Source organism: Pezoporus occidentalis, unplaced genomic scaffold (genome assembly GCF_034315485.1).
Source record: "Pezoporus occidentalis ecotype Australia unplaced genomic scaffold, CSIRO_AGI_Poc_V1 ctg75, whole genome shotgun sequence".
NCBI classification, from domain to species: Eukaryota; Metazoa; Chordata; class Aves; order Psittaciformes; family Psittacidae; genus Pezoporus; species Pezoporus occidentalis.
In genome coordinates, this window is record NW_026916104.1 from 1,525,089 (window position 1) to 1,552,311 (window position 27,223).

General features: G+C 37.6%; 1 protein-coding gene across 2 annotated transcripts in view; it reads right to left on the reverse strand.

The window, feature by feature from the left end:
- Window positions 1-27,223, reverse strand: part of RFTN1 (raftlin, lipid raft linker 1) — a 101,141-nt gene that overhangs the window by 24,626 nt on the left and 49,292 nt on the right. For both annotated transcript variants that reach the window (XM_062602051.1, XM_062602052.1), the window contains exons 4-6: window positions 21,829-21,937; window positions 7,513-7,936; window positions 3,404-3,607 (exon numbers count right to left, since the gene is read on the reverse strand). In XM_062602051.1, the coding sequence (XP_062458035.1) occupies window positions 3,404-3,607; window positions 7,513-7,936; window positions 21,829-21,937 (737 nt within the window). The remainder of the gene's footprint in view (window positions 1-3,403; window positions 3,608-7,512; window positions 7,937-21,828; window positions 21,938-27,223) is intronic.

Below are 27,223 nucleotides of genomic sequence, written 5' to 3' on the forward strand. Positions count from 1 at the left end.
TCTGAAAACACTCCATTACCACTGCATTTTTCATTAAGGTATCCTACTGTGCACAAAAAGCTATTTTCACTGGGTTGTATAAATATTTGATGTAGCTCAGTTGACTAAAAGCCATTTTGAAGTTCTTGCTTCTCCTTTAAAAGAGGTATATGAGAAAAGACTTCTTACTTTACCATGACAGCTTACCTAGTGGGCAACAGTTTTCCCCTTGTTGTCTTTGAACTACAAATCCCCCTTACCCAGGAACGTAACCTTTAGGCTGCTGTTGCTCTCAATGAAGAAAACTAGCTATTTGTTGCTTTATGTGGCACATGACCTGAATGCTGGCATTTGCTTCATATTTGTATTCCTCTCTTCTCCTGAATCTTTTCACCTTCAGTACACACAGAGAAAGTAATTCCATATGGATGATAAAAATCCCAGCCCCAGTGGCTAAAGTGACTATAATTGGCCAAAGGCATCACTGCCTCATCCTTTGTCTGAGGCAATGAGAGGGTAACCAATATAATCAATCTGGCCCTCTAAAACCCTGACTACTTTCCTTTTCCAAGCAACTTGCATTTTGTTTCATTTGCCTTGTCCTTAAGTACTGTCAATGTCATCTAGTTGGTTGCCTGGCTTTTTCTAAGTTTGAAAGGCAAGAAATTCTCACTCAGAATGGTAAAACAAATAAAAGAATGCCAGGCATTTAAAGACCTGCAGTTCAAAACAAGTAAAGATGAGCAGGCTTGTGATCATACTGTTAAGCCATCAAAATATAACCTTAGTTTTGACTCTTCCTCCATTACCACTCTCATCTTCTCATATTGCTGATTGGAGACCTGCTGTTATAGGAAAGAAGATGACCTTTCCTGTTACATCCTTTCCATTCTCAATGGTATTAATCTGTAGCTTACTACTATACAGTCTCTACTTCTTACTAGAAGAAGGAAAGGTAAAGTCCTATGATCACTTTAGATCGTTAGGCAGGATCAGTTCACGCCTGGGACTACAGGCAGAATTAGCGATGACATGAGCTGGATGAAAACCACCAGCCGGTAACTAAACTCCAAATCTAAATAACTGTTAGACAACATAAGAACATTCAAGGACCAAGCAAGCTGCTGTTTCTAGCTTACTAGCAAATCTGAATGCATTTAATATACGGTGTGACTCTGTGTGGTTTACATATTGTAATTTGCAACTGTGTTATGTTTCTGTTTATAATTATCTGGTACAATAAGCAAAAAGAAACAATTGTTATCAGTGAACTTTAAAACTATTTTGAAGACTAATTATTAAACTGTTGGCAGAAGGAAGAAACAGATTTATGACTACTGACAATCTGGAAATTTTCACGTCATTGGGCATTCCAAGGACAAGGAGGAAAAGAAGATAATATCCCTGCTTTCAAGTATAATAAGCAAAATAATGAATTCATACTCTATGCCAAAGAGAAAACCAGCCCCCAGAAGAAAGAAATGTGATATAACCAATTAAAGAAAGTATGCTAATATTACCTTAATTTGGAAGGGGAATAATCAGTGAGTAAGGAGACGTTCTATGAAGAGATGGTCAGGCTTTTATAAAAGAAAAAAGTAAGTAGCTAAGAAGCCGTCAGCCCCCTCTTTCTTCCCTCCTCTCTACCCTGGGCTGTTTCATAGTTGTTGGCGTATGAGTGAAAAAGCTGTTCGTTTCTCTGTGGCACAGGAAGATTTTAGGATTTAAATAATAAACATTTAACTGCAAGTGAAAGCAACTTGCAGACGTTCTTAGCAAATGTTCTTCTAATAGCATGGGCATGTTCATGGTGGTTTAACATAAGTGTTCGAATTAATACACTTTTAGAAACCACAGCTCTGAGCTTTTTAACTTCTAAACCTGTTCTTCCTGAAACTGTAAAATGCTAATAAAAATGTTTAGTTTAATCCTGAATCTGTCCACTTTTACAAAATTTGTTGTCCTGTTTGCACTGAGACTTTACTGTCATTATTTAAGCCTACTTTATCTATGTCTGCAGGCAGTTATTCAGCTCCTCACTCTGGCATCCAAGTACATGAACTTCCCCAGGCCTCTGTTATGTAAATGAACTTTAGAAGTTTAAATAACAGAAAAATGCTGTGTTTAAAGCATTTTAGAGTGTGCTGATAAGCAGTTTTTATTAAAGAAAATACTGAGCCTGATAGAGCTAATTAGGTTTCCCTCTCTGAGTTGCAATTTATACACATAAAGTAAATGACCATTTGTTTTTAAGCAAGTTAACTAGCAATTACAAGGCTTTCCAGGAAGCTGTGTGAAAGCATTCCATCAGCTGAACTTTAGACCTTCCTTTCTTGCTACTTGCTTGCAAAATGAAAAATTAGGATTGCCTGTTAATTTCCTGATTGACTTTTTCCAGAACTGACTCATATTCCTGTGTTTCGTCATGGGTCCTGGAATTCTGACCAGCAACAAAATGAGAAGAAGATGCCCTGGAAGCAGTTCCCCTACAATTCGAGACACAAACCCACTAATCTTAGTAGCAGTGCCCAGTCTATGGGAAACCACATTCCTTTTGAAGAACACAAACCAAACCAAAATAAAGTGAAAGATTCAGCCATAAGCACTTTAACCATGAAATACATTAGTCATGTAATTTTCCAGTAAAATTAATCTGGTTGTAACCAACATTTTTATGCTCAAGTACTTGTATTGGTTTATTCTCAAGGTCCTTTTGGTCATGTCTCTCAGATCGCTACTCTGCACCGAAGTCTTTCTTTGTACAGCAGGCTTGTCTTCAAAGCCATGGTGGCATGAGTACAGTACAGATTGGCTACAGTATTAAGCTGGACTCAGTGCCACATTTTCACAACATGCAAAAATCTGGTTTTGAATTTTTCTCTTCTTAAATTAAGACCAGCATTTATTCATCGCTCATAAGAACACAGTAGCTAGGATGAAACAAACATAGAAGACAGTTTTGCAAAACACTGTGCCATTAAAGTGGAAAGGGTTGGTCTCTACAGGAACTGGAAGTAACTAACTACATGTTGACCAGATGAAATTCAAGGGTCCTTACACTGACCTGTAATCAGTGTGTGCCTGGACAGCTAAGAGGAAAGCCACTCTTCCATGTATGTCATCTGCTTACAGTCTTATTAATTCATTTTACTTGGTACTGTTTATTAACTCTGTATATTTCAGCAATTACAGGATCATCTCTAGTATGTTTATAAAATACAATATATGATCTGTTTTCCTTATTCAGATGCCAAAATATTTCCTGTGCTTTCATTCTGTTTTGCTGAAATAGGCTGATCTAAAACAAATCTGCCCCAAGCCTATGCTAAAGCGCCTCCCAAATGCCTTCTCTTCAAAGATAATGACCTCTATTAGAGGAGAAAGGAAAATAATCACAGCGTAATGCTTTCTGTAATTTCCATACCATTTACCATTCCAAGGCTGAAGATGGCATTTACCAAGGAGCCTCCTTTCCTGAAGTGATCTGTCATGTGCTCCAGCCAATTTGCTTCTAAGCTGTTGACAGTCTGCCCATTCCTGGAGATCCTCATAGGGATAGTCACTGTATAATATTGGCTGCATCTTTGTAGGGTTTTAGGCTTGTTGAAAAGAGCGAAGATCTCTGTTTCTACCAAAAAGAAAAAAATGGAGTAATGCAACAACTCGTATCATAATATTTGAGCTAAAACAATGTATAACCCACAGTTTGCCCTTGCCTGATTACACTGTGTAACTGCAAAAAATACTTTGGGACGTGGTTAACTCCTTAATACATTTCTGCAGTGTCTAACACGCTAGGGTCCCAAAACCCAATATGGTATTCTGACTGCTGTTACAATAATTGTTAATAATAATGGATTCACTGTTGATAACAGAACATTTAAAGACTAATGCACAATACCCCTACTGGAGTTACCAGTGTAAGCCGAGATAGGAAGACATGCTCCACAAACTGCTTTAAGTACTGTAGCAGTCAACAAATCACTAAAAATCAATGCACAGAGTACCTTATTTTTCTACTGAATTGTTAAAAGAGCTGTGACACTGAGGACAGTTCAAATATGAAATCTTACTGCAAATTTAGGAGGAAATGCATTCTGTAGGTCATGGCCATTAAGCTACAGCATTAAGTAACTTGGTTTTGATAATAGAATGGCATAGAACTGGCAAGCAGCAGTCTTATCTAAAGAAAATACAAAGAATCTTTGATGTAGCATAGAGACCATGCTAGCTGCTTTGTTGATTTTCTCTGTGTCTAAGTCAAGGTGACACATCTGCAAATGAATTTTGAAAGTGAAATTGTGAAGGGTCTTACAAATAAGAACATTTTCTAGAGTCTGCTCCACATCTTCTCCAGGATATTGTAGGAGCAGTTGATGTAGACTTACCATCACAAAAAAGTCATTGCTGACAGCAAAGCTCATCTTTCACAGCCTTAAATTGGAAGCAAGTTGAAGTGCAGGTACAACCTTCAAATTCTCAGAAGGGTACAACTATCAATAAAATTACCTTTTTTTTTTACATTAGATTTTACTTATTAAATGACATGGAAATGAATGGTAACATTTCTATCGATTTCCAAATACCAGGAATTCTCCCCAAATTAATATTAAAAGTAAAGACACAATATTAAATTGTTTCATTCAAGAAGCTCCTCTTGTTTCCAAGGTGTTATATTCTAACCTCAAGGATTAAAGAAAGAGATGTCAAGAGAAATGTTAAGACTGCTCTCTAACAAACGACCCTGAGCAAGTAGTGTGTAAGTTGGAAAAGGTAGTAGAAGGGAGATGCTCAGAGTCAGGCTGGCAGCACTTGAAGCAGAGAGCAAGAAGCTCAGAATATAACCAAACATGAAAAAGACACCAATCTTAACTCAGAAGAGCATACACAGAAAACTTCTTTGATAATTTTGATTCTGACACCCAAAATAGAATCATGTTGGAAATGGAGATGTTTCTGGTGTGTATTAAGACATTATACTAACAATAGAGAAAACACAGAACTGAAAATCCATAGGGAAATGATAATTTGTATTTTACACTGGGCTGTTGACAACATGCATTTAAGATGTGTGGGAGTCTATCAGTGGCTGACATGGTTTGTCATCATTACTAACTGTATACTACACCAGTCCTAACCACTGTTCAAGTAATGACTGACAACAGTTTTCACCAGCGAGCTTGACTGCTCAAGCATGGATGAAGACACCTTCAGCTTGGTTCTAGGTAACACAGTATTTCTGGACATACTATTGAAATATCTGTGAGTTGTTCGCAGGCAAATCATTCTCCAGACTGCTTTGAACAGCCCTTTAATAAAAGGGAAAGTGTATGAGCACTACAAAATATTTAAAAACAAATGAAGAAGCATAAAAATAACAGTTGAATAGTATAAGAGTTAAAATAAAGAATAAGATTTCACAAACAGGAAGAAATATACTTTTTTTTTTTCCTGAAGTTTTATGTATGGAAGAAGGAGTTCAAAGACTGGTAACTTCCTATGGAATAAGTAGGCTGACAGGAAAAAAAAAAAACCAAACCCAAAAAAAACAAACCAAAACCCCCCAAACCCCACACAAAACAACATCCAGTGCTTTCTATCTTTATGTTCCCAAGGAAGGATGGAGAACTGGTGCCAAAGACTGAAATACATTTTCCACGGGAGGAAAAGGGAGTGCTGTAATAACAAAAATTCATACAAGAGTAATAAGGAAATCAGCAATGTTGTACAGGCAAGAGATCCTACAGTAGGTGAGCTGTCACACAAAACTGCCTTCTCAGACTTGGAAAGTAATTGCGTAATTCACCAATTAAGAAAATGAAGCCAAAAGGGACTCAGAGAAACAAAGAGAAATAAGGAAACTAAATGCATTTCTAAAATAACCTCTCTTATATGGCAAAAGCTGTAATAAAATCCCGGAGTGTTACAGACAGATAGAAGTTGAGAATACTGGAGATGATCAGCTTCACATTATGCATAAATATTAAGAACATGGTTACTTGCAACAAAAGATTTTTTGTGTTCAGTATGGAGAAGAGCATCAAAAAGATTATTAACTTGGTAGGTTAACTCTCTCAAAGACAGTGTACATAAAAAGAGAAGTAAGTGGTCTGATTAGACTTGGAGATAAATAATTTAGAACTATAACACTAAGTGAGGCTTTATAATGCATAAGATTTTAGTGTAAACCAGAACATATTACTAATTTGCCTTTTTACCCAACAAAAATTGAGGAAAGTATGGTGAAAGGTTACTAGAGTTGTGATCCAAATCTGATGAAAAAGACAATCACACCATAATGCAACAGAAACCAAGACAATAGTCCAAAGAGGGTACAACACAAAGTCATTCTTGGTCCTATATAAAAAAAAATCCCCAAAGGGGTTGGATTGTTTGACTGAATCTATGTAAGACATAAAGAATACAGATAAATTAAAGTCAAGGACAGTACCAGCTGAAGAAATTCCATCTACATTCCTCTTACATAGATTTGTAGCTTGTGAGGAAAACATCAAACTGGTAAGAGTAATGAGTGTACAGAGTTTTCTAGGATCTAAGAAAATATAGGAAAGAAAAATACTTTGAGGTTTAAACTGGAAATGGGGCAAGAACTATTTACTTATGACTTCTCATTTTCTAAATTACTCTTGTCTACATCCTATTTTGAACTACAATTCCTGTTAATCAAGTAACCTCCATGCAACAAACACCTTAAAGAGGGTACTTTGAGACCTCAGCTGAGACTTTTGGGTTTTGATGGCATGACATTTAAAAGGGGAAGGCACACCTGAAGTGAAATATGTCAAAGAAATGAAAGAAAGAAAACCTGTATATGACGAATAAGCCTACCAAAAAATGAGAATTGCAAGACAAATTATTAGGAGCAGCATTACAAAGAGGACCTTTGTTATGAATTAGCAAACATGAGCCATTACAAAAATAACTGCTGTTTTCCAGCAGTCACAATTCTTACTGTAGCACTGACCCCAGGCTGTCTACAGGATACTAGGATACTTCAGAGTACAGATCACATACATTCCTGCTGTTCCTGATGTGGTTTAATTTCGGCTATCTGTTCACCTGCTACAAAGGGGCTAGCTGCGATAAGGTTTTGTGACTTATTCCTTCTCTTGCTGCAAAACCTTATCAGGCAGATTAGCAGGGCTTTTTATTCAAACAGACAAAAAGGATACAAAGATCAAAAGCTCTCAGGGTATCTCAACAAATACAGAAATAAACCAATTCAGCCGAACAGCAGATAAAAATAAGTCTTTACACTCAGGCATACAAACAGGCCATAACAAAGTGGCACTTGCTTATGTCACCTCTTTATGTGCCATGCGACTTATGCTCAGTCGTTGTGAGCTGTGTAACCATGCTGAAATCAGATTAAGGGGCTCATCTGGTTCACCTTTTCTTCGCTACTACAGTGGTAAGGTCGTCCCATCATCCCCACCCCCCAAATGAGCTGGGAACATAATGGGGGCAATTTTAACGTGGCTTTTATGTATGAGAAATCACTGCAATACTTACTGCCAGTAAGTGGTTTTAAGCATTGTGCTGGTGTTTCATTCTCTGCAAGTCCATTTGGCTTGTCTGCTGCTTCTCTTACACTTGGGTTTGCATGTTGAAACTGTTCTTCATTTCCCTTTGCAGACCTGAGATTCACCTCTTCAGTAGCCTGTCCTTCACCCCTCCAGTCCCCCCCGGATGGGGCACATTGGTCAGCACTTTCCTCACTCAGTGCTGGCGTACTGCATCCATTAATGCCATCTATTTTCTCGCCATCAGGTGAAGCGTGATCCTCAGGGTAATTTGAAACATTTTTGTTATCTCTTGATTGCACAGAGTTGTTACTGGTGGGTGTCAAGGAGGCACTGACAAGACAGTTCTTTTGGGAATGGTACTGAGGTATAATTCCAACAAATTTCAAGCCTTGACTTGCAGCATCTTGAATCTACAAGTTGAAGAAGATTATATTTTTAACTGTCAAACCGTCATAGCTAAATCGAAACACAGAAAATAACACCCTTCAAGGTGGCTAGCATGTCACTTGGCTACTTTTGTCCACTACCCTCAGAAACTGTCACGTTACATTTACATAAAAAGTTACATTTTATAGAAGCAGGATGAGAAGTTCCCTAAACAATTCAAAATAATGTGAAAGTGGAGAAAAGGAAAAAAAAAAAAGGGAGAAAATACCTACACATTTCTTCAGAAGGGACAAAGTGTGTTTGAAAAGTTTATTTATGATACACTATCAGAAGTGGTATTACTCGCAAGAAGTTTTAATATCAACCATAAGAAGTCTGGGACTTAATATTTCATCTTCTGATGCGTTAGGTGTATGATTATGACATCTATGCAAGGAAAAAGTTACTAATTCTTGCTGTTAAATGCACCATTATAACAACAGTTGTTGTTTGTGCTATTTTGGATTGAGACGCAAATGGTAAACATTCACAGAACAACTTCCTGAAAGCAAAGCTATTTTAATATATCACTTTTGGGAACATACAGAACTCAGAACAGAAGAAGGTACTGTGAAATGAACTAGCAGAACTAAGCAGAAAAATGTAAACTAAGGGGTGCTATTATTAACCCTTCACACTTTAGGTAAAAGAGGAAGATGAAGGAATCCAATCACAAAAGATTCTAAGAAAAAAAAACAACTGGGCTAGTGGTAATGACAATTAGATAAAGTTGGAATTAACAAAGGAAAGTTTGAAGTGAAGCAAGAAGAAATCTCTTCTAGGCAGACTCAGCACTACAGGTGCACCATCCATTCGAGTCACTGGCCTTATACTCCTCAAACCTAGAAGAAGCTGCAGTGCAAGCCAGACTTCTCTGAAAACATGTATTTGCTGATTCATTTATCAGAATCCCTCACCAAAAAAGGAAAGGTTTCCATGTTTGCATGTAAGGTATATTCTTCACATAACAAATGTAAACACACTTAAGGAAATGCCTTGAAAATGGAGAAATAATTCCACTTTCTCTGGATATCATGCAATTCCAGAGAGTTAAAGTGTTTTGATTATTCTCTGAAGCTCAATTTAGTAGAAACGTAAGTGACAGTTCAGGCTTTTTCTTTTTAACTTAGAAGGAAGGTCATTTCTCCATCTTCTCTACCCAGAATTATTTTTTTTTTTATAATGAATCATCTACTTCCTGGCAACATGTTACTGTTCTGAACACACAAACCTACAGATGACACCTGATCAACAAGAACTTCCTCTTTCACCACTATTATATTTTCCATGTTAAATTAACTCTTGATTTTGTGATCACAGGAACTTAAACAGGGCTCTCCAGGAAACAAGGCAATGGGCTTCCCAGGTGTTTAGCCTGGCAAACATGGGATGTTGACCTACCTGAAGCTCATTGCTAAAGAGGGCAATAACCTCCAAATAAAAACACTACTAGCAGTATCCTGATCAAATACCTGTCTACACAGGATGTTAGTATGTAACTAGCCTGCTCAGAAAGGCTGAAGTGAATGATAATGATAGAAGCATTCATAATATGCTTAATGGTCCTGACTCCCTGTTGTAACTATACAAATACTTTTTTTATACAGTCAGAGTTACAAATTCAGTCCATCTATTATCCCTGATCTATAGACATATCACTACATTTGTTTAGTAGGTTGCAGGGCAGCTAATTATAGAAATGTAACCAGTATACAACTGTTAAGAGTTTGAGGATAGTACATATGTAGCAATTTTATTGCTCCTGGTCAATAAAGACTGCTTGTCAATCTACAGCAGACTCTCCCACGCTGTGATTTGGATGAGAACAGCTTTCACAGCTATTGTAGCAGTGTTTTACAATCTTGGCTCACTCAAAAAGAAAAAAAAGTTTGTTCTAAGGAATACCTGATGCTGAGGTTTTTCTTCTGAGGCTCCTGTTCTCAGAATAGAAACAAGAGGAACAAAGGACCGAGTGATAGCTTAAACTGCATTAGCCTAATGGTTTAGCAGAAAGACTGGGAAAAGAGACTGCGTCTTCAAGGCCTTGCCCTTAAGGAAATCAGTATTATACAGAATACAGAAAAACCTATATTTCAAATTTTCCCAATTACATGAGGGGGAACCAAGCATCTCATTATTTTCAATAAAACCAATTTAGCAGGAAATGTTACATCAACAGGGCAATGTAAGCTGCAGAACAGCAAAGTGATGTATCAGCAGACATGAATAGTCTTTCCTTCCAACTTTCCACAAGACCATGGAAAGGCTAACTCTCATCATAAATAAAGTACAAAGCCTAAACATTTCCAAACTAAAAAATCAATTTGATTCTCCAGCATCCTGCTGAGAGTTAAACAGTACCAAACTGTAGATGCCTTTACATCCAGACCAAATTATGCCATCCACTATACATTCACATTTCCTGTTTAATGGATGTGAAATACTGAATATTTGAATATTAAAAAAAAAAACAAACCAAAACAACAACAAAAAAAAAAAACAAACCAACCCCCCCCAAACCAGAAAACCAGAACCAAACCCTAAAACAAAACCCAGACTTAAACATGCCCAAACCTCAGTACCTGGACAGCTCATACCCCAGAGCTACACATGTCAGAAAGGCTGTTTCTACCAGCCACCTATGGGTTTTGGACCTTTTGAGGCATCCTGCACTGGCTCACACAGTTATGTCTATTCCACCCTTTTGGGAAAACATCTTAGCAGATGTAAGAAAGAGGGCAACCAACACATGGCACAAAGCAGGGGCAAAGCTGCACTGAATGGGAAGAACATGATGCTACTGTGACAGTGCAGGTAAGTACCATCAGTTGTCTTTATGTGACAGTTTAGAAGACTAACCAAGGTCTTTGTCATACTACCTTGTATGACTAAATGAGAGGAAAAAGCATAAAAAGCAGACCAACTGCATCTTCATCACTCACCACACCAGAAAAAAAGCCGTATTAAAAATGTCCTTACGTCAGGTTATCCACAGTAATTTAAATTGTTTTGCTGACCGTTTTTGTATTTTAAACATGCTATAGACTTGCTCTTTACATCCTGGGAAATTTTTAAAAGGGAAATTCCAACAAAATTAAAAAAAAAAAAAATTCTTTGGTTCTTTCCCCAGATAGGAACAGAAACACTTTTACTGTCTGATTAAGTGCTGGCTGGATGATATTAACCACAAATACAAGAACAAGTCTCCATCACAAAAGATGTTACTGTTCAACAACAGAAGAAGAACATAACTCATTTAACTCATTAAATCCCCAAGTGGGTACATCCAAATTTGTTTATAACCATCTTGCAACAAATTAGATTTATGCCAGTTTAAAAATAGAACCTGCTTAAAAAAGGGGTGAAACTTCAAGTGTACAGAGGGCTGAGGCACTTAAAGAATTTAATGTCATCTCTGTAATTTGCTTGATTAGAAACCTGGCATTTTCCTTGAGGGGGAAAAAAAGATTTAGCCTTTGCTATCTGTGGAATAAATTTCAAATCTCCCACTGACTTTAGCAGGAATAGGAACAAGCACCAGGGCCAACCCCAATGTCACTATCTTAACTGAATTTTAGCTGGGGCACTTGTGTTAACATTCTTGCCATTTGTGAAGTGTTAAGTGTTTATTTCAGAACTGAGTGATCCCTATTTTTATGCTGCATTTGCAGAAAAGGAACCTTCAGCAGCACAAAGCAGTGTCACTAAATATTATGTTGAGGTAGCAAATTTATGTTCCATCTTTTCAAACACTTCTGGTTCAAGACAAGGCTCCCTACCTAACTAGAAAATGGCTGAGAGCCTAATTTACAGATCTGTAAAACCACACCTGGCAACAGTATGACTAAATGATGAAATCCTCTTTTCTGGAAACTACCTGCTTTTAAACTATAGGCCTCCCAGCCATGAAAGAAGTGCAGAGATTCCAGGCTGAAGATTATTTTGAACAGACACATACAGGTTTTCATTTCAAGTCTATTTAGAATAAAGACACTTGGCAACTTCATTGTATGGTTCACATATTGTTTGTGACTGTACATTTCTTGCTATATCATTAGCTCCATAATAATTTCCCATTCATAGTGAGCATGATGTTCTTACTTATAAATACAGAAGCTCAAGGATATAGATCCCGTGCTGAACAGAACGATATACTTTTGTCAGCTTGGGCAACTACTTACAGGGTGATACTGTACATTTCTCCCATGGGATGGCACACAGCAAATCAAAACACTTCCCACAAGCTCAGGGTAGTATTCCACCCACATCAATAAACATGGGAAATAATGCAGAACAATTTAATAATGAGGATCTCTCCCTTGGATAGGGATTTTTAAACAAATGATTTAATAAAGTATAAGGAATTTCTTTTAACTCCTATACTCCAAGAACTGGACATTTTTTTGGGATACATCTAGAAGAAAACCAGTTTTACCAGTTTATGTCACCAGGGCACTCCAGTTTATAGTAGCCCTAAATGCTCTCAAGGCTTACACTTCCTGATCACCTGGAAAAAAAAGACCTTCAAAACCTAGGTACCACGACTGAACCTTTCATTAATAGGTTTGCTGTATGGTTCATGATATTACAAGATACTGAAAGAATGTTTCAGCAACCCAGAAAGGACTGCTATTAAAATAAAACCAAATAACAGAAACAATTTACAAAGTGCATACATAGCCAAATGTACTTTGAGAAAACATTCTCTAGGAGCAATGAACTGATTTTCTGAGTGGTCAGATGCATTTAGTTAGCTCTGCAGTGAACTAAGGGAAGAAAGACTGCTACTTAGTCTTACTGATGGCCAAACATATGGCCTTTGAAACAATAGCTGTTTAATTTGCTCAGAGCTATTTAAACCAAGCATGAACTGTCTTAGCCAATAAAAAAATGCTTGTCTGTCTGTGTGTTATTTGGTTGTTGTTTTTATAAGAACAATGTTAGAGGCATTAGATCTCATAATGTGCACTAGAAACAAGATCACTGTATTTTTCTACCTTGTTTTTAGGATTCAAGCAAATCTCCTATGACATAGCACCAGGGATCTGCATGCAAAGAACATGATCTTGTGATTTGAGGAGAACACTATGTACTTGCACGCCAGGAGCTGGAACTGGAAAAGGATGTTCAGGACTGCAGTCATTAGTATTTAGTAGTACATGTTTCATCATAAATAACTGCACATCTCCCTTCTAGTTTGTTCATTTATGAAAACAGATGTTTAAAATTAAGACAGGCTATTAGTTTGCCTCTGCTATTTTCTGTAGGTCTCACATGAGAAGAAAGGAACAGTCATCAAGAGTTACTGCTTATTTTAAAACCAACTAAGCTTAGCTAATGTTCCGAAGGAGAGGTTTAGTTCTTTCTGAACAACTCAAAACTTCTGCAACTTTGGCATTTTTGCATCTCTAATACTATGTTACAAAAAAGATAATTCTACTAATCAAACAGCAAAACAGCAACTGCAAAACATTTCTCTGTTGTTACTCTGACTCTGTTTCACTACTTGCAGATTTCCAAACCATACAACCTTTCTGACTAGGATGCTCCATCATTTAAGCCTGTACTTCCCATGCATTTTTAACCTTTTCCAGTTTATACTTGGCAATTTGCATTTGAATTTGAGATAGACAGTTCATGTTCATGTAAGTAGATATAAATGTAACTTTTAGAAAGTCAAATCCCAATCTGCATTCAGGCTCTCAAATTATCAAGTATTTTCACTATCAATTACATCAAAATAGGCCATCAGGGATGAAAGACTGGAGGGATGCCTTGAGAAATGTTACCATAATCCCAAACCACAGTGTCACCCTTTAAGCAGTGTTGGTGACAGTGTTTATCTTGGTACTTCCAATGAAACCTTGACCTCAATATTACTGTTTTGGAACTTTAGCTAAGACTCTTAGATTGAAGTTGACAGACTCAAGAGAAGATAACAGAGCTCAAAACCAAACCCAGAAGCTAAAAACTAGTTTCTTGAAGAAGCAGATGTATGCTACCTTTCTGTCTCTACAGTACACAGCCCATTCAACAGAACCATTGACTTGACATTTTAAGCTCTCTTTGCATTTGTGGTAGAGCATAACTAGGCACTGAAAATGAAAAGAAAGAAAGCTTTGCAGTTGTATAGCATGCTCAGTGGTAGCAATTTCTGCAAAAGGGAACTGAAAGCTACAAACAACAGGGAGAAATGTAGTAAAGCAAGTAGCTACTGCAACTTACTGCTATGCTGAGTAAAACAGAAGATAGGCTCTTAAGACAGTGCTGCCAACAGCTATAAAGCTACAGCAAGCTATACGTCTCCTGCTACTGGAGCCAAGGCAGGGATCAGAGTAACAACTTCAAATTCCTCTTCAGCTTGTGTTAGCTGTACATTTATTCCTGAGAACAATATCATTATACTAAACATGTAGTGCAGCATGGTGCCTTTCAGCATATCTCACTAGATGACAGCTCTTGAAACCCCAATATCTCATCCTCTGTGGTCTTGAGTGCAATGATTCTTCTCAAATTATTAACTTATTTTGGCATCTGTTCCTTCACAGAGCTGGCAAAGGGTAGACATTGCTGGACACAGGCTACAAAGGTTCACTGACTGCGGTACCTGCCCAAAAGCTAGGTAACATATATGCATCCTCCCACCCTTGCCTAAACTGTGAAAAGAAATCCTGAATTTACCCACATCATTTAGGATTTATTCCCTAAAAAGTGGTTTTGACCTAGGATAGACTGCTACGGAACAGCCAGCTATGCTCACTCAACCTATATACAGGTGTAGAAACTGTTCCAAGCACTTGCTCTAGAGAACAAGCATTTTCAACATACAGACCATGTCTTGTGCGTGAATCTTGTGACAGAAACTCCTATGCTAATGTGTGAACATAAGCAAGGGGAAAACAAAGCTTTATAGAGGTGAATGGTTGAGTGTTGTATCTAACAACTGTTTTAGCTGGATGAACACAATTCAGCATTCTTTGCAGAACACAAGAAAACGGTTATTTATTTGTGATCAACCAGCACTAACGTGATTCAAAACCGGGACACTGGTTTAGTCCATCTCTGTCCTAAGCAATGTAAACAAAAAACCCCCAAAATGTTCAGGAGAACAGGAATAGTTTAAAAATGAAGATTTCAGTCTCAAACTTACAGACTTTGCATTTAATTTGCAAGGAACACTTTCTTTTATCTTTTATATCAACCCAAGTGTGTTTCTTTAAAATCACATTGTTTCATCAAGCCATCTGCTACTCGTAGCCAAAATTACAATTTGAACAATTTGTCCACATTTTATTTTAGTACTGTATAAAATATTATACTATTTATTGTTATTTTTAAAGAGATATTTTTCCCACCAGACAGAAGCGGGATCATTAAAAACATCTACATACTTTATAATATCTATTTTTATCCTGGTCAAGAGGATGACTCTGAAAGCTGCTGGGGGCAAAGGATTAGAAAAGCACAACCAGGCTCCTGGGAGAGTCCTGAAAATAGTTTCGCAATGTTCATGGAAGATATATATCAACACCACTCTTACAGGGCTTAGTCAAAAGAACACAAGTTGAAAGAAGCTTAACCAGGAACAGATGTTTCCCTTCACACCAGGCTGTTTAAAATACAGTATATGCTATTTTTTGCCATCTCTTGTTATATATCCACTTACAAAATGTTAACAAAATACACTTTAATAAATATTATCACAGCAGGTCACAAACAGCCGAACCACTGATGTTGGTCTTAACTTCTGCTTCATGACCGTATCTACTTCTAAGATCCAAATACTTACAAATAAAATAGGTGCTCTGTTTGCAATGAAAACATGTAGAAAACAAAGCAGTCAGCTAAATGCTCTGCAATGGTTTTCATTACAATGTGCTAAAGAAATAAATGTTATACTGCTCTTTTGCAAAGACCCCGGAGAGTGAAGGTTTTCGGGTGGGATTTTTTGGGTTTGTTTTAAGGATGAAAATGATTTTAGAGGAGGTTGAGATCATGTGTAGATAAGTAATCCCAGGTAATAAACAGTACTCTGGAGGGGTCATTTTCTAGCCACAGAAGTAAATTTGAATTGCTTATTAATTTGAAGAATGATCCTCTCAGCAACATTAAAGACCCGATTTTCTCCCTCTTCTATCTTTTACTGCCACCTGCTCTGACTGTATACCCTGCAGGAAATTTCTGAATAGGCCAGCTAAAACTTATCTAAAATAATGTTTAGGATTACAATAACCACCTAAGGAACCCTGGCATCAACAGAGCAATCAGACTTCACAGAAGAGATCCTTGTAAGACTGTATCAACAGTCAGGAGTCTAGTGCTCTTCAGAACATGTTAAGCTGCATCTCTTTGTTCCTTCTAAAAAAGAAATCGCAGGGCCAAGATTAAGAGTTGAAGAATAAAAAATGACGAACAAAAGGAGACAATGTGAGAAATACTGGAACAGCTGTATAAAAATGCAGTATTTTTCTTAGTGATTAGAAATAGAAGTAAAAAAGATACAAGATTAGCAATTTTCACATTCATTTTATCTAGAATATTTTAGACTTTTTTCTTCTCATTTGCTTGACAGACTATTACAGACACAATTATATAAAGTACACATTATTATGGACAAATTTGTCTTATGACACATTTTTTATCTTCCACATCTTTTTGCCATTTCATAGTTAGATGCTGAAGAGAGTTTTAAAACTCAGAAACTGAGAGCACAAAATCATTTAATACTGCTCTCACACAATATATGGCTATATGAAGTCCTTTGTTTTGATTATGTAAAACAAAAATGTTCATTCTGATGTGAGCGAATTTGTAGAAAGTAAACAAGCGCCAAGTCTGGGCTGAATCACTCCCTTGTCTATGAACATCCACAGAAAAGGTTTAAAAAACTCCTGAGAATTCATATAGAGATTCAGTTTTTATCTTATAGGAGAAACAGAAATCCTCCTAAATATTCCAACTCTGCTTCTACCGAGCAACTTAAAAGAAGCAGGAGAATTAACCTTTTGACAGCAGTACTAATATAAAAATTCTTCACTAATTACAGACATAACATTACCCTCCAGAAAATGATATGCATGAACTAAGATGGCAGTTACCTTGAGAATATCAAACCAGCTACAGATGAATGGAGGGAAAAAACAAGAATGTAGGAAAGCAAGTATCTCAGCAGTTTGATGAACACATCAGTATGGAGAAACGTGCCGTGAGACTGACCTGTGGTTGTCTGGGGTGTGTAGCAGTTTCTTACCCATCCACTCAGCCTGACTCCTGCCTGCCGCTCCTTTCAAAGGAGTGAGGGGAGATGAAGGGCAGGAGGATTGAACACGTTCAAGAATGTCTCACCTTTCAGAAGCGCACTAAGCAAGTTCAACTACAGTTTACACTTGTTGGTAGTAATGTGCATTAATTTTCAGTCCATAAACAAACCCTTGAAACATACTAATTCTTCGTGCTAATTCTATTCCTGAGAACATTTTCATTTTTTTAAGAGACATCCAGAAAAAATCCAGCAAATACCAGTTCATACTATATATTCCATAAAACTGGCATGAGGGCTCAAATATAGTAGGTCCTTTCAGCAATATAGGATGTGGGCTCTTCATACCAGTGTTAGTGTTGTATAGCCTGCCTTTCAAAGCATTCCAATTCCCTGTGCAACTTGCCTTTGCACCAGGGAGAACTGCTGGTCACTGTTTCAGATGCCAACTCTAGAACATACATACATAGGTAGCAGTGTCCCTGGAAAGTGGTTTTTTGGCATATTCCTCCCAGGGGTCCCACTTGCTTAAGTCTAAGAGGTATCATCACTTCCTTGACCTACCAATGCTATTACTGGAAAACAAAGGTTAACAAACTTACAGGCAAAGTCACTACTGCAGGAATCAAGATTATTTCTAGGGTACTTTGGACTACAGTTGTTCAGAGGATCACTTAAGGGAGTGACAAGCTACTGGCAGCTTTTGAGCTAGTGCTGGTGATAGCATCTGTATGCTCACTGAACTTCATCAAGACTATGAACAGCGGGAATAGTAATGAGCAGATCTGACAAACAATTTCATATGGCAGATTCCATCTAAAGATAAGTGTGACACAGGTGTTGCAAGATAACAGTCACGTTTCAAGCTGAACCGTTCCGCTTCTGAAAATGCAAAACCAATTATTCATCTGTATGGCCTTAGGTTTGTTGCAAGAAATTAGACTCAGTTCTGAGTCAACTGAGGACACAGCAGCAGGGAGAGGTCCTTGTCTAGTCAAAATCACAGAAGGAAGATGCCTGCGTTTGAGCTCCAGTTAAGCTGCAGCATTTTTAAACCATGTTTTCCCGTGCTTATCATACATCCCCAAGGGATGACATCCACAGGGGGAAGGAATACGAACTCTGCAATGGGTCAAACTAGAAAAAGAGTTAACATAAAAGAGTTTCCTTCTGACAGGGAACATTGTTAATAGACACTGACATTGTTAATAGACATTGTTAAGCAGGGAACCAAGGATACAAAGACATGCTTCCTAAATTTTAAAAAGTCAGAACTAGGAAGAAATAGCAGAGAAACCATCTTCTATTTCCTAACCTTTCACCAACACCACCAAGATATGAACACTGGCGTACAACCTTCTGCTGTTACAGTTCTTCTAGAGCATGTAACTCAGACTAATGTGGAAAAGAAAGGTCATGAGAAACACACTCAGCATTCGTATATGACTGTGTATCCAAAATAACTCTTTTCTTGGGATGTCAGCCTAGCTTCTTCTTCCCTTGTCTAAGTAGATGAAGAAAACAGGAACAGGATACACAGAAGAGAAACTAAGGAAGTAATTAAAGACAATCCCATTTTACAAGACAAGTCAAATTACTACAAAATATCGTACCTTAAAAGTAACATCTCTGATTTGCAACAACTTCAGAATGATCTGAGCCACAGCGATCAGAAGTTAGCTTTGCTCATTAAAAAGCACATGAGCAAATACTTAATCTCTGTTTTGCCTGAGAGCTAAAGACAGGAGTGCTAATACAGCAGTCAAGTACATACACAACAGCTACTTCTTTCATTGCCCAGGAATTACATGATAAAGACAACACAGGCCTGTTTGAGCTCTTTAAGACAGGTGGAACCGCAGCAGATCCACACTGATATGAGAAAACAAACAGAATGTGGTGATGTCGATGTGATTTTATGGTACCTATGCAACACTATGTCCCCAGTATTTAACTGTCTCCCAGCTCTTACCATGGTCAGAAACTCCTATAGTGGCAGAACATACAGAAGAAAGCATAGAATGAGGTCAGCATCTCAAAGCGCAGAGCGACCTCAGCAAAAACCCACAGATTTTCCCACAGAATCTTCTTTGGCATTTCTTCAATGTTTTATAGTCAACATTGTACTAAGACACTTTGCTTCAGTGAGCAAGAACCATTCTCCAGGTGAAATAACTTCCTCATTTCAAATTCATTACTCTTAAACATTTATATGGCATTACAGAACAAGAAAAAATATATTACCTATGCTTTATGCCACTGAAAAATTGTTTTGTGTTTGCCAGGAGCAAGCAGTTAATTTTCAATATGACATACATTTTCAATGCAACAAAAAGTCAATAGAGAAAAGAAGTTACTAAAATTGCACCCTGTTCAAACTCCACGTAAACAATACTTGCTCAGCAGTGCATAATAAAACTAATACAATTAATTGTCTCAGGGTGGAGAAATTTTTTTCTAGTAAATTCACAGTTGGAGAAAATTTTGACTTGATATTTTGTTTTGAAACTCTGGCTATTCTATTTGAGATCTATTTTTTAAGTATAGTAATTTGCAATGCAGAAAGACAATAAACCTGTGCTAAACACCTCTGCTATGAAAAGCTCTGTGATCACGGATTTGCCTATTCAATTACAACACTCTATTAACTTCAATTGTACACCACAGTTTGAGAAGAATTAGAGGGTTGCTCTTTTTTGAAAAAAAAGCAATTGCCCCCTCTAACAGTTTTTTGTTACTATTTTCTTTGAAGAACATCCTTTATTTTTCATTTCTTTTGTTTGCAAACATCTGGTTTAGATGCCGTTAAAAGCAATGACCATTTTTGCTGCTCAAATTAGTTAATATGACAATTAACTCCTACTCCGAAACAAGTCCTTTTTCCTGAGTTAGATTTACATAAAAGTGTTGAGACTTTCAGTGTGTTTAATCAGATATAGACAGTGACACAACACACACTTGACAGCAACAGCTTCAAAGACCTTCAAATTCCTCTACATCAAATAACATCTGAGGATGAGCGACATACTCAGCCTACAGAGAAACAGTAAATATACATTTTAGCTATTAAAATTTAAATTATTATCTTTCAAAAAGGCATCTTCATAACCCCATAATCAAACGGCTCCTACCAACAGAAACATTTCCATGCCTAGAAAAAACATTCTAAAGAGCCTCAGAATTGGATATTTATGGAAATAAGATGACTCCTGGACTGTCATTTTGTTTTCATGTTAGACACACTCTTTCTGAAGTTCCAAGTGCAAAGAAATTTTCTGTTGCAATGATGTAGAATTTTGCTACCAGTTGTGACAGATAAGCCTACATTTCTAGTCTCACTCAAAGAACTGAAGAACAACACCAAACATGTTGAAAATGATATACAATAACTACACCAGTCTTGCCTAAGTATGAATATATAGAAATAATCCAAGATCACATCAGATTAGTAGTGCAAGAACACATGAATGAATCCTGAAGCAAAATTCAGACTCAAACTTTTATATATTATTAAGAGTTCAGAAAACTTCAGTTTGTTCTGATACCAAAATCTATGTATCTTTAATTAAGATTACAACGATCAGATAGTCATAGCAGCATTATTTTTAATCCATTGTTTACGATTCACAGTAAAAACAAAACACTGAACAGGAGTGTAGTCTGTCAAGCTGAGTCCCTCTCAAGCTCATACAGCCTGTGCTACAATTTGTTCTACAAAATTTTCTTAACTATTAGTTATCACTGCAAGACGGATTAAAGTGAGGGGAGTATGCCTACTCACAGTATTCTTACACCATGTGGCTAAGTAAATATGGTATTTAATGATAGTTTTTGTAACATGCAAAAGGACACAACAGATGCTGCAGTATTTGAAAGATGCCCAATGAATCTGTCTTCACTTAAATGGACATAACCTGCTAATTTCCAGTCTGGCAGAATATTACAGCATCAAAAATGATTGTAAAAAGAAGGAACCAAATAAAGAATTGTAGGGTTCTCTTCAAACTCTCCAGTATATACAGAAGTTTCTTGAAAACAACAAAGGGATGACCCTTGGGATCTAAGTTACCATCTCTGACTGCTAACATCATGTGACACTGAAACAAAACTAATCTGGGGCCTTTTAGCTACAGTACTATCCAACAGGATATTTTTACACTAAAATAGGAATAATACGTATTGTTTTAACTTAAAATGTTACCCCTTATAGGATTGTCTTCTAGTGTCTTAGTTGAGATATTCAAGGCCCGCCTGGACAAGTTCCTGTGTGATGTACTCTAGGTTACCCTGCTCTTGCAGGGGGGTTGGACCAGATGATCTTTCGAGGTCCCTTCCAACCCTTGGGATTCTGTGATTCTGTGATATCTCTGAGAGGTCACTGTCCTGTGATACTACAAATCATTTTCTCGTAACAATCAGACTTGTTTCTCTCAGTAAGTATAATTACCCTTCAGATACTTAAAATTACAAACCACTGCACAAAGTGGACACATACTCCTCTTGTCAGACTGACAGAACTAGCAGCAGTAATTATAGTGCAAATAAAAAGATACTCTGCTTTGGGGGTTGCCTCTCTTCCTCTCTCCCCCACCTTTTTTTTTTTTTTTTTTTACTCACTTTCTTAATAAAATCAGGAATCTCCTTTTTGTCTGAAAGTTGGTTTAAAGAGGAGCAGCACTCCACCTCCAGGATATATCCTTCACTATGGATGTCACCTTTTGAAGACCTACAGAGGCAGACAGAAAAAAAAAGAATCAGTTTCTGTTGTAAAGATCGGACACCAAGACATTCCCTTTTTAAGTATTTCTCATGGAGAGCTAACCTTCAGACAAAACCTCAGTTCCAATTCATTCACTCCATTCAGCTCCACACAGTTCTGACAAGTAGCAGCTACAGCATCTCACCTGCTTGCTAGGGAAGGAAATCATACTAATAACTGTGGATGGTGGAATGCCTTGGGGACTTCCAAATTTCTTAATCTGTCTAAGAAACACTCTGTCAGCCTGGTATCTATGGCCAATGCCAAGGAAATGTGCAGGTGAGGTAACTCAGAATAGTCAGAAAGCAGGCTCCAGTGCAGCAGGCTGACAGATGCTCTGGACCCCACAGGGCAGCCTGATGTAGGATGTGTTTCACAGACAGTAATTAAAGGAATCCCTGCTCTTATCTGCCACCATTCCAAGTCAACATTTAAAAACCAGTGGCTAATCGAAGTAATCTATTCCTCAGTCTTACCTTACACTTTGTTGTTGACAAAAGCAAAGCTATGCCTCGTTCAGATTACACTAACTCCTAAAATAATTCAAAATGCCATATACAATTTGCAATTGGATATACATATATACATATATACAGATATACAATGCAGAACAGATACATATATAGAGAAAGACAATGCAGAACAAATCAGGACTATGGAAATATGGTATCAGTCAAAATATGCCAAGGGGAAGTTTGGAAGTTATCCTGAACGATCTTTAGAAACTGTCCATAGGCATGCACTGTAAGGCAGTGCTACTGAAGGCAGTTTTTATTTCCTTTATCTCATATTTTTTGAAAGAAAATTTACATGCCTGCCTGATCAACAGAGGAAATCTAGAGAATCATTTGTTTTATCAGTTCTTTAGGAGAACACATGGAGGAATGTACAAAAATAAAAGCTAGCATATAATTATTCGGATTAGTTACAAAGTAGTTCTCTTAACATCCCATATGGAGAATCCAAAGATCTAGTTTGAAGTACAGAACTAATCCTGGCCAGCACTCATGTGATGCACTGGGTACCTACTGGACAAGAAGAAAGGCGCAGAAGCTTGAACCAAGAGTGCTGAGGAAGCAAGGCTTCCTAAAATAACAAAAGGGCTTTGCAGGCTTGCCATGCTAGCAAAACCAAGTCTGTGTAGAAACCCTGTTCTGGGGATTGAGAATGGGTGACACGTAAAGTATGCTTCAGCTACAGATGGTCCCAGGGGCTTTCCCAAGATGCTAACAGTTCCTCAGAGCCACAAGATGCGTAGGCTGCTGAATGTAAACTGGCAATGTGTTTCCTAGGCAATGCTGCAGAAACTTTCTGACATACCACATGATATGGTATTTTATACTTGATCCTCCCACTTTCACACGGGCTGCACTCTCACTTCCTTTCTCTTATCTCACTTACACACAGGACAGGCGGTACCAGACTGTGAATTGTTTGGGAACACTCAAGTCTTTTCCCTATTTGTTTTTTCCCTCCTTCCTCATAAGGAGTGGTTCTCACAACTTGTGGTCCCGTTCTGTTCTTGATTCCTGACAGAAATATTACAGAACACTGTTGTCCATGGAAACTCTCAAAACATCTTCAAAGGATTTACAAAAATCATTACAGGGGGACTTGAAAGTTTTCCATCACTACTCCTCCAAAACACACATACAGAAATTAATTTAAGCAGCAAAGAACAACTTTGTCAAGAAAGCAAACATACAAAACAACAAAAAAAAAGAGAACAATTTTGTTGAGGGGAGCACATGAACTGCAGACAACCATTCTTGCTGTTCTAGATATTCTAGAACAAGACTAGGTAAGTCTAAGTAATTTATTCTGTGCAGATTTTCTGCCACAGATGAACTCCATGAATTCGAGAACATAATAATACACTTTAAAAAGTCTAAAGTACTTACTGCTCTACCTACATTTTTTTCTAAAATCTGTATATGACCAACTGGAAACATAGCCCTGATGTTACCTACCCACGATAGAATGATGGAAAGATAGAAAGAACGAAGTATGAGCTGGGGCTCTCTAATGCTCTAGCAGTCAATACAACATCAAAACTGCTACTGGATATTGTAATGCGAAGTCCATACAACATCAACAAATTCTCCAGTGCTTCAGTGGTTGCATTAATTCCAAACCAGAAGTGGGTTCCCAGGTACAGACAGAAATGAAATAAGCCCTTTTTAGACAACCAATCCCAACTCGGGGGAACAACATCAAACCTCTACAAACATGAGGACCAAACGCCTCCCCCATTTCCCTTGCTGGAACAACCCACTGCACTCATCACAGCCCCCTTCCAGCCCAGCTGAGGAAGCCATACAGCTCAAATTCAAAGCTAAGTTATCAACCAAGAAGTTAAGTATGTGCCATGCTACTTCTGTGCCCACTCTTTTTTCCAAAGCCTGTTCCTTACACTGTGATCAGGTTTCCATGCAAACTGTGGCACTGCTATAACAGCGATGCTTGCTGTGACAAATGTGAAAAATCACAGTTCCAACTGTGCCATAAGAATGAGGAGTTACGTGGTTAAACCCACTGGCTATCTGTAAACAAATTATTTTCAGCATGTATTGGTGATGTTTACACACAGGTATAAGGAAGAGAGAAGTATGCCCTTGAACCACCCTCACCTATTTCCTCTCATCCCCCTCAACGGCTCCCTGGACTCTGATTTATGCAGTTTCTGGAGGACCTACTTCCAAGTTCTTTGAAAAGAGTATGAGTTATCCGAGATGCAGATTATATCTATGAAACTATAGCGATTCTTACTGCTTAAAATGACCCATTTATTTTTCCCACTTTAACAAGCACTTATTTTAAAATACATTTGCTGCTTGTAAATATTTAAGTGAACAGGAGGCAGTGAATTCTTCCTCTAACATTCTGGGGGCTGCCTCTGCTCTAGGATTCATGAAAGAAACTGTATCAAATACCACTGCACTCTGTTAGGAACACTATTTTACAGAACACACCTAACAGAATTTACTGAAGGCCATAAAATCTTTAGTTAAAATCTTCCAACAGAAGTACTGTATACTACCAACAAGCATTTTTCCATGCTTTCAAGTAAAGTATGTGCATAGATGTTAGAAGTGAGTCTTTGACTGTACCTTTTCAGGCAAAATTTAAGAAGCTATTATTCTGTCAGAGACAAACAAAACAAAAGCCATAGCTTCTTATATGAAAATAATAAATAGTTGTGGCTGTCACAAACCACAGAAATAACTTCCTGAGCAAATCCAGGTGGGCAAGAAATTCTTCCCAGCCTCTACATAATAAACAATGCATTTCTTCTAGGAATCACAAAGTATTTAATAACTATCATAAAAGACTCTCATTATGCTCTTTGAATATTATTACTATAGCTGTAGAGAAGTAGCTAAATATAGGACATCCCCTTGTTCTCTTTTGAAAAAGGACTGATGTCAGTCATTTGAGAAATAACCCTGAAAGAAGCACACCCTGATACAGTAGTGCTGTACTCTCCTTGGCAACTGAGATAAACCGGAGAAGCTGGTACACCCCGACTCATTACATTACTTGTTAGTACTCTCTATAATGAGTGCGGTATTTTGTGATACCTGAGGGGGAACAGAAGGGACAGTGCTAACAACACCAAAGTTTTACCTGCAGCGGTGAAGAGCAGTCTCCTGGTACCACCCCAGGAGAGAACAACCACTGGTTAATCATGAAGATGGCCAGAAAACTCCACTGCATCTTGTACACTGAAGGCTTTTATTTGTTTCTCTTCCTTTGTTATGTATCTCACTGCTTGTTTATCTATTTTCCCGAAGAAGGGATTTTTCTGTCACTGTGGGTAACCTCAGTGAACACCATGGACAAACTTAAACACGGGGTGGCAATGAGCTGACAGAGAATTTCAGGCTACTGGTGCTGTGCAGAAGGACAGCATTCACAGGGGTAGAGGTTACCCACAAGCATCACTGATACAGAAAAGGCTAAGGACCACAGACTTAAAAAGAGTGTCGTCTTGAATCCTAAATAGGACCTCTAGTGCCACTAAAGAAGAAAATACATAGAATAAATAAGATTTTCACCTATAATTGGAAGTTCACTGGCCAAAACTATTTCATGATGGTTGTTTCAGTAGGCTGCCATATCCTGCACAGCTGTTTGGAGTTAAGCACCATTTCATGGTAGATAAACCATAACCAGCTGTAGAGTACCAGTAACTTACACAGTGACTATTAAAGCTGACAACTCGGTGTCTGTTACAAACTGGATTTCCAATCCTCTTCAGACACAAGAAGGAAACGAGCGACCCAATATTTGGTCCTAATCCCCCTTTAGTTCTCCATGCCCATAAATTTGGCAAGCCACTTGTAAGCACTTGTAAGCAATCTGACACACTTGTAAGCTGCACAGACACTAAAACTGTTATTTAATTAAGATGATGCTAGGAATATAAGTGCAGTTTTGAGATCTTTCAACTGCACAGGAATAGCTCCACAGTTCAAAATATAACTACATTTATAACAAACTGATCTACATTACAAAACAATTAAAACCACATCAAGGTGATTAACATGAGCAGTTGGTATCTGTGGAACTCTGGGTTAAAAATCTAGCAAAACTAGAGTATCTGAATACCAAGGCGGCAGCAATTACAAACCCAAGGGCTTTTGTATAAACTTTATTTAATGACAGCATATAGAGTTTCTTGAGAAAAGTTGAGGCATGTATGCATACATACGCATCTTTAATGTGCAGTGTTTATCATTTTGAGAACACAGATGAAAGAACATTTATTTTGGGTCAGCGTTAAAAGTTGTGAGGAAATATGTATTTCTTTGAACTTGAAACAAATAGCAAAATTTAAAAACTCAAGCCATTGTCCCTGAGCTAAAGGCAGGTATCTGTTGAACTCTGAGTATGGAATAAATATTATCTTTTCAGCAAGCTGAAATCAGCCTGTTGAGAGCAACAACACATACTGCATTCACAGACAAAACACAGTTGATCATAATGAAGACAAAGTCAGACATTTGCCATCTTCAAGCCTAAATCCTACACGAAAACCAGATACACATGCATTCATGTTGAAATTAAAATTATATTGTACCAATGCAAACTATCTGATTCCACCAACTCAAGCAAGCACATAAGTACTGGAGATCACTGGGTTTTTTTGTCAGACTCTATCATTGTGGAACACCTTCAATTGGAGTTCCTACTTTCTGCAGAATATCTTCTGGGGGTTGCTGCTTCTTCCCAATGTAATTACGTCTTTTC